The 8,965-nt window shown below is 49.6% G+C and overlaps 1 protein-coding gene across 1 annotated transcript; it reads left to right on the top strand.

The window, feature by feature from the left end:
• Positions 1–5,808: 5,808 nt before the first annotated feature.
• On the top strand, positions 5,809–7,059 carry NCLIV_038440 (conserved hypothetical protein; the record flags this gene model as incomplete). The annotated part of the gene is made up of 2 exons (XM_003880753.1): positions 5,809–6,609; positions 6,982–7,059. The coding sequence occupies 2 exons, from the start codon at positions 5,809–5,811 to the stop codon at positions 7,057–7,059; spliced, it is 879 nt and encodes a 292-aa protein (XP_003880802.1).
• Positions 7,060–8,965: the final 1,906 nt, after the last annotated feature.

The raw sequence follows: 8,965 nt of genomic DNA, 5'->3' as shown, positions 1-8,965 counted from the left end.
CGGTCCGGGCGAGACCCTCACACAGTTAATTTATATGGGCTTCGTGGATGAAGATCGATAGAATTCCACGGGGATAGATAATGAGAACTGACATTTTTCTCGTGTTCTACATTGATGCAGTTTCAGGCTATTGATGGCTGTGATGTCTCGCCTCGTGCAGCCGCTCACTTTCCAGTGTATCATATAAGGCGCTTCATTCCACCTTTGCCAAAGGCATCAGTGGACATACATCCACCCCGCAGAGCAGTTGGCACATTTCTTTTCTTCTGCAAAGGTGTGTCTCCTGTTCAGCAAACGAGAAACAAGGACGTATCTACACTTGCACGTAGCAATCAAGGTAGTCCAGGTGGGCACCACAGAGCCGACATTGGTTCGACTGTAACAAAATTGCAGGACCACCCGGACAGAACTTCACTCAGTAGCTCGAGAGTTCGTGACAGCGAAACTGGATACGTAACTCGTAAGTGGGTCGCACAAGCTACTCTGGGATTACATTTCCAGAGCAGTACGATGGGGACGACCCACCCCAGTTACTTTCTGACAGAGAGATGCTACTTCAGACTTTAGTCTTGACTCGCCGGTGTTATTGAAGCAGTACTTTGCGACAACAGATTGTAGAGTTGCCATTTAAGTCAATGGCAAATTCCTGTACAATTTTTTTGGTCTTGTTGCACCCATCCAAAACATCTTGACGTTGACCAGAATACGGTGAGAGTTGCCTCGCGGTGGATACTCGAGGCTCCCCCACCAGCCAGATCTCCCGGCAATTGCACACGGCTTTTCGGCGCGTCGCATGATGGGATAGTAGGCGTACTGTTCTCAAAATCAAGCATCGTGATATACGTGCTACTTTAGTGTCAAATAAGAAGGACAGCTTTCTCCTCTGGGACCACAGGGGTAGTGTTACCAGTCCAAGAATATGCACCTGTTTCCCGAGAACGGAAAGCCATTTCTCATCACGACCAAGCCAATTATAGTTCGATTTGGTCGTTTCTGCTACATGCAAGTAAAGTCTTTAGCATAGGATGTTCATCTACTATCTCAGGTACTTCTGCTCTGTCAAAAGGGGTGGGGCTGGTGTTGTGGGGCAGTCTCAATCGTTTATGGAGTCCTCTCGCTGAGCGAATGTTGCAAGAGATTTAGGCCACTTTTTACATAATCGGTCGGGTGCTGCCTTACCATACAGTCGGCAAGGAAGACTGATGAAAGGGTTGCTGGTTTTCAGCACTGGCTAGTAGGAAAGCGGTTCAACTTACTGCACAAAAATTGTCTGAAATGTTGTCTAAATTCGGAGCTTAGCAGCGTCTGCCTATTCTAACACACGAATGTTTTCCATGTTGGTGACGTGAAAAGCAATGACCAGTACCAGCGATGTTCCAAGATGAAATACAGCCTCAGAATGGTTGTTTGCTTTTCATCTCAGTTGTGGGCAGCTCGGTGAGGGATCACTTGCTCCGCCAGCTTACTGGTTTAACCAATTCTTGTAAGGAGGCGGTCGTCCTCACTGCTCTACTACACCGTTAACCCCTGTCGATTTGTCATGCCCTCTGTAGTTGACCTAGGCTTTACGGGCCCCCGAACAACTCAAGGTTTTGGTAGCATGCCCTGCTTGGGTGCGTCACACACTGCGTGTCTGACGCGAGTTCAAGCACACCATATATGAGCCACTGTCAACTTTGTTTGTAGAAAAAGGACGTACTTTTTAGGCTAACACATTCTCTTCGAGGGTAGGGTACATAGATTGTTCTGCGGATTTGGGATTGTGTCGCTAACCGCTTTGGCGAACAGGAGATGCTCAATGGCGATCGGTTCCTTCTCGGAAATCTCCTGTGCCTCAGCGAGAAGGCCTTCTGACGTGTCCACGTCTTTGCCAAATGAAATACAGAAGACTGTGAGGTCCGTCATCATCAGCATTGTCACCACGATCTGTCTCGCCGTCGCCAGCTTCGTCGCCAGTCTTGCGGCATCACAGAAAGCCATAAACTTTGCCGCCTCCATGCTGGAATGCGCGGTGGCAGCTGCAGTGTTTTCTTTGGGGGTCTGCGGCATCCAGAGAAACGGTAAGAGGCCACACAACGGGAGGCGAGGACTGAGAGATCTGTGCAGTCATGTTCGTCTCGCTTCTCTGTTCCTGGTCCCCACGACACACGCGAGCGAGTGTGGTTCAAGCATGCCTTTACAGGCATTCGGCATATCCCAGATTTCAAACAAGAGACGATCCCTTGTCTAAGAGCCGCCTCCATACAGCCTTGACAGCTTGGTTAAGGAGGGCATTGGCCGTGAGAAATAGAATGCCCGGCGACGCTGCACGCGGTCAATAGAAATAGACTATAAATCTGTAGAATTTATTCTTCACCGGTTCAAACCCGATTCAATTCACTAAAATTAAATTTAATTAATACAATGTTTAAGTAATAACAGTGGCGACCTGATTTTTGCGCAAAATGTTAAAAAAGAACTAGAACCTATTAGACAAGGGAAAATAAATCTATTTCTATCAAATCTAGCGGCCTTTTGCTTAAACTCCAAAAAACTTATTGGTTACGGCTTGCACAAGCCCCGTCAATTCCTTAGAGTTTCGCCGGTGCGAGCGTAATACGCCGGCGGAATAGTTAACGCGTTCGGTTGCGGCTCTATGGGTATCCATCTATGCGGGTTCACGTGCAATAACAGGAAGGACTGAGGATGGCAATGTGTGGTGAATTTTTCCGTTTCGTTACGTTAGCTGTCATGTGGGCAAGTCTTGCTTCTACCCAATGGGATGCCCTCGAACCAGGTGGTAAAAACAGCATAATATTGCACTGTAGCAAGAAAACAAGAGGCGCGAACGGGGGATAGAAAGACTAACACTTCGGGTACTTTCAAAAGCGCTTCCCCGTCGCCGCATCCTGACGGTCGTGCATCGTTTTCTGAAGGATGTTATGTTTCTTGTTCACTGCAGACCCGATATTATTGGGAGTCTTCGGTGCTTTCGCAATATGCATGAGCATTCTCCAGATTGTGTGGATCCTCTTCGGTGTCTACAACGCGTTGTTGTTTACGGCCCAGCTGAACGCAGAAGATGGGCAACAAGGCTACCCTTCCGTTCTGCAAAGTCAGATTGTTGCTAGCGTGATTCATGCGAGCGTGGCTGCAATGAGTGGTGTAGGGTACGCCTTTTGCTCAGCAGCTTCTTTCAAATTCAAGAAGCTCCTCTACCAGCAAGTCCAACCTGAGCAACCTGAAGAGGATAGCAAACGGAAAACCATTTCTGTGTCACCTCCCTTTACATGACCGACCGCACACGCGGATGCATACGTTGCTTCGTCTTTCTGTTCATACTGGACACTAACTACAAAACTTTCTGTGGACGCTCGCCCTACCGGCAAAGTGATCCGGCTACACAATAAACTTTAAAATGGATGCATGCGCTTGCACCATGTCACATACCACCCCTCACGCGAAGAGCTGGTCTCGTCTTTCCTTGGCTGGTGCGAAGCAGAATAGACTTCGACGTAACATTCAGCAGCGCCACTGAGCCTCGTCCGCCAGCAGGCCGCATGTAGCAGATAAACGACTTAGAGCCAGCCTGCTGAACAGATCCTTCGTGACTGCAACAGACTCGACACAGGGGTCCAGCATGCTTTCTGGGGTTAACACGGTTGGCACGTCGTTGGCTACCCCGCCTTGGTAGAACGTGCCCGGGGTGTCACTTATCGCCCGTCGTGGTGTTCATCCCACACCACTGATCTACCTCTCCCATGTCCAGCTGCATCGGAAGAGTGTATATCCGATCACACAGGCCTGTCAGCTCGGTAATGTGTCCATACTTCGGATGCTGCTTGCATTCATCTTTCGCTGCCCTGCAAGCGAAGCCGCAGCTATCAGGCTCGATGTGGACGGGCCCTTGACACGTCCGAATAGCCTGGGAGGCTATGTCCGTGGCAGTTTGGGAGCTGCGTCACCAGCAGGTGCCAAGCCACAGAAGGCGGGTCACGTGAGTTCACAACACTTTTGTGTGAAGCAGCACGCCTCCTGTGCCCCGATTTGCTCGTCCTGGCGGAGTGATCGATGATGTGCCACAGCAACACTGACAGAACTTCGGGAGCTCGGAGAAATTTCCCATTCATACAGAGCGTAGCGGGGCACGTTGTGTAATTTGCCTCTTAGAGACAGCATTCAGAAACACAGGAACGCAGCTACTGCATGAGCAAGTGCCGTTACTGTTCGCAACTGTGTTTATTCAGCTGCTCCACAGTTAAACGATAACGTCTCCGCGCCACAAACTATTTTCGTCGTATGCGTTACTGTGGCACAGCCTGGCGAGAGCAGCACACCAGGGAGAAGCTTGCAGATCACCGGGGTCAGCTGCTGATTCACCGGAATGTTAAAATATACGACCACGGTATTTTCCTTCCACCTTTTGCCGCATATATATGGATGTCAGAAGTGATGCAGTGGTGGAGCCTGGTGCATTCTCTTTTCGTGGACGACAGATCGATCGTTAGTGAGCTCACCTGCGTTTCCGCTTTGCCAATGTGGCCCGGTTTATGAAGGCGTACCTAGGCACCCCCGCAAGAAGTGACTCCTCAGGGGCTGGCAACGGGGTTCCGCGTGTTCACGAAATTGGCACTTACTGTTCCCGACGCCACTCCCACTTCACGCCTGAACTCAGAAAACCGTTTGTGGCTTTCTACCTAGGTCTTAAACAACGAGGATCTGAATCCTGGTGCCAGAACGTTCTATCGAGATCCCGACATCTGCGCTTGCAGGGCTCACTAAACAGAGACGCAGGGTTTTTTCAGCTGCTTAATGGATGCGCGCTACCTGTCGCGAGACCGTACTCGGGCCCCCCCCTCCGCACACTGTGCGTCTTAAGGCCTGAATTGCTGAAAGTTTTTCTGAATTGTCTCCTTCATCTATCGTAGAACCGCCATTTTTCCCGAAGCTGCAAGCGTATCCGTACTTTCCACGACGAGCTTGCTCAACAATCTGTACGACAGTGGGGACAGCTGGACGCTTGTGCTTGTTCGACGGTCGATCTCTACGAATCTTTCAATGTCTGTTTTCTTTGACGTCATTCTAAACTCCAGGTTTGTTTCCCTTGTTTTCTGCTGACGTCACAAAAATCTTTCCGGTTGTGCAGAATGAACTTTTGTCGCGGACGCGTCTTGCGACGCGGCTTGGATCGTATACTACGTAGATTCGCACTGTTTTGAGTGTGTGGAAATGACGGCGGTTTGCAAGACTGTGGCGACGTATTCCGGCTTCATTGTGGTAGGTAAAGCTGCAGAGCTCAATGCGGATACACGCCCGAAACACTTCAATCGTGTTTAAATCATATATAGCCAGTCCATACAAGTCGGGCACTCTCCGCACCGAGCTGTTGGTGGCTGACTGGCGGTGCTCCCTTCATGTAAGGCACTAATCGAGGGATCAAACTGGGCCTTTGTGACGCATTTTCTCATATCCAGTTCCTTCTGCACAGACATCTAGAAGTCTCACACTTTTTTTGCTGGCAATGTTCCACGTGACAAAATGCTGTCGTCTTTGCTTCAGATTATACGCAAGTGTGTATCATCTTGTATCCATCTTCTCGTAGGGCTCACAGCATCCATAATCGATGTCGTGAAATGGTGTTTGTTGAGTCTCCTTCAGAACTGAAAAGGAACCGGCGATGGTGCCTACGGTAATACAGCATCGGCTAGCATACCAGCGTCAACTACATGGTGTTTCAAGTGCGGTTTCAGAACCTCAAAAAAGTCATTTATCAACGTGACAGCTCCGATCATCGCTTTAACATTGTCGGTCCCACCAGCCTTGCTCACAATGGAGCAAGAGGAACACACCACGGCAAACGGTTGTCACGGAGGCCGACACCGTTATCTCCAGATGGAACACCACGCATCTTTGAATCGTCGCTACTTCTTCCTCTTATCTCCTCGACGTCCATGTCTATTCCTATTCCTTCTAGCTATGTGTTCACCACAAACACTTGAAAATCCTCAAACAGGGTCGATAGATTGGGCTCCTCGGACTGGATGGGGCCTGCGTTTTGTTCGAGGTGCAAGTTTGGTGGTTAAAGACGACAGCGGAGGGGCCGGTGAGTGGCTGGGAGGTTTGGGGAACACCGGCAAGCCTCTACTTCCCGGTGCAAGGGCGATTCCAGTGAACAAGCAAAAGGTGATTCTCAAACAGAAAAGAGAACAGAGACAGCAGGGCAAATCTGCCACCAGTACACCTGCTAAGGTGACCACACCGGGGTGGAAAGACGTTTATGACAATGTGAAGAAGAAGGTCTTCACAGGGACTCTGAAAAATACTGCCATCTGGTCGGCGGTAGTTGTCGCCGTTTCTGCTGCTCTGACGTATGGAGGATATCGATCTCTAACGAGGTTCAGGGACGCGCGTTTTGAGCAGATGGATCAACAACTCCGCGAACTTCAGGCCCGCCGAGAGGCGCTGGCCCGGCAGAACCCGAAGGAGCGTTTTGAAGAGGCTGCAGAACTTGAAAAGCAGCATGCTGCGGCCCTCAGAGATATCCGAGAAGCAGTGAGTCGTTCTGGCGGCTCATCTGCGCTGCTAGAATCCGGAGTCGACGATGACAGTGACGTCGCTTTAGTTGCTCTGGTAAGTGTGCTGAGTGCCGCCTTTTTATCGACTGACGGGTATTTCGTGGAACGGAGTAAAGGACAAACATTAAGTTATTTCAGGCTCAGCATTCCTTCATTCCCGATCCATGTTTGGATGGTCTTTTCATTATTCTGAAAAACTCTTCTAGCTTGCTTCTGCATTCGTTTTCCTCGCGGCCAATGCGCTGCGTTTCCAGTCTCCAGCAAACAATATGTGCCTCCCTGGCCCCAACATCAGCTTGTGTCAACATTGTCCGGCACGTGAGTGTGTATATGAGATACACACAAGATATTTGCAATTTCTTCACTTGTTTCTGACTTTTGATTATTTTAGTGCTGACCTCCTGGTTGTTCTGCTTCCAACGTGCAGGAAGATATTCAGGCGTCTCAAGTAAGCATTGCCTATAACGGTTTTCAGTCCAGCTGCGTCATTCCGTCAAGCTCATGAGCGCCCGTAGGGTCTCGTTTCCGCCAGTCGCAGTCACCGTTTGGAATTGGTCTGCAACACGAAAGAATGCATGTGCACGATAACGCCAACACCCCCAGTCGATTTTTCACAGTACGACTGCCTACTGTATGTGGTGTCAACTTGTGCTTTCCGTGACAAAACAGGCCAGAATAGAACAAGTAAGGGGGACAAATTTTGTCGCCGAAAACCAAGGATTTGTTTTCGCGCATTAGCACTCAGATGGAGCCAGTAGGAGGATTCTAGCCACAGCGGTGTTTGCTTGTAAGTATGCCGAGGTCTTTGTGTTGTCGGCATGCACGACAGATACTCGTTCTGAAAATGCGAGTGTCGGTTCTTCAGCTGAAAGTACGTGGAGCTCCAGGCTGACGTATTTGTGAGATGCCTGGTGCAGTCTAGTTGGATACCTCGTATAAATATGGGAGCGTTTACTTGTTATGTGAATGGGTACCGAGAACCGCTCCGCTGCAGGAAGCATTTCTCCTTTAATCAAAGACAATAAAGCGAAAACTGAAACACGAAAGTAATGAATCCCACAGTGCAAAAGTTTTTCAACGCTCCAGCAGTGCAAGTGGTACTCTTGATGAGTCTGTTTTACCTCAGATTTGGGTTGGTCGTACTCTCACCTCACGGCAGGGGGAAAGACTGGTGTTTCCGATGCGGCAAACGTATATGGCGTGGCGATTTATTATCAGTTAGAGACGGGCTCCCTTGGTACCGCGTCGCTCTGCTGTTTTCTGGCACAAGCCTGTGTCAGCCCTTCGTCCTTTTTCTGTGCTTATACATCCAGAAAGACGTGGCAGCAGTAAGTGGCAACGTAGCTAATATGCACTACCCAGAGCCATACACACGGTTGTTGCTCGATAAGGTTTCCTTGGCCAGAGTCATCTTTTTCAGCACTTTAGTCAGACATGATTCGTGTATCTGTCGGCGTCAACGCAGTTCTTGTTGATTTTCGCTTTCCGGCTTGCAGTGCCTGTCGATGTGCGAATGCAGTTCGAAAAAGCGATTGTAAGCCCTTTGCGGCGATGAGTTGCTCAGGCGACAGTTTCCAGGCATCTGGCAGTTGCATCAATCTCGCGTTCTCCTTACCTCGTTTCACGGCTGAGGAGTTATGTGTTCTTCCCGCTTCGTGCGCGACCATTTTCCAGTAGTACACCCTTTCCTTACCTAAGCAGCGCGGATGCCTTGTACGATTCTGGGGCTTTATGATTCTTTACTCATACTTCATCGGTGGCTGTCGGCCTTTCTGTCCTTGCAACTGCTGCAGGGTAGGTCCTCGTTCAGTGCAACCCATCCAGGCTTGCATTGGTTGGTGGAGTTAGGTCACTTTCCGGATTTACGCGCCAACTAGTCTCGGGTCGGTGACGAGATCCGGATTTCAGTTGCCATCACCGCATTATTTTGTCATGTTTTCTGTGTCGGTCTTGTCTCAGCGGAATTAGAGGAACAGCAAGGTGAGGACGTCAGGCGAGATGATCGGCCATTTAGTGCCTTCTACTGCAGAGCCATCGTTGATGTTGACGCATGGCGCCTCAAGACAGCATGTTCTTCGTGGGGGCAGTATAGTTGGAGCCGTAGAAAGGCATCAACAACAAGTCGATTTTTGGATTACGTTTTGTGTTGATCTAAACGTCTTCCAGGAAAACCAGGCGAGATGTAAGTTCTTCTAGAATGCCTTTTGAGTCTACCACCTATGATTCGGGAAACACAGTGTTGTTCGGGCATTTGCCATCAGGAAGGTTACTTTTCGTGTCAAAGATGTGGTAATCAACTCGGCTCATATTCAGCCAATCCCTTATCGCCTCCGATTACTGCAGCGCTGCGACGGTAAGCTCTATGTCCTGGTGGGAAATGGTGCAGGGAGTCATGCATACCGAAGCCGACG

The sequence above is a fragment of the Neospora caninum genome, chromosome IX (genome assembly GCF_000208865.1).
Source record: "Neospora caninum Liverpool complete genome, chromosome IX".
Classification (NCBI taxonomy): Eukaryota; Apicomplexa; class Conoidasida; order Eucoccidiorida; family Sarcocystidae; genus Neospora; species Neospora caninum.
Note: the sequence above shows the minus strand (reverse complement) of the source record. Positions and strands in the feature narration are given on the sequence as shown.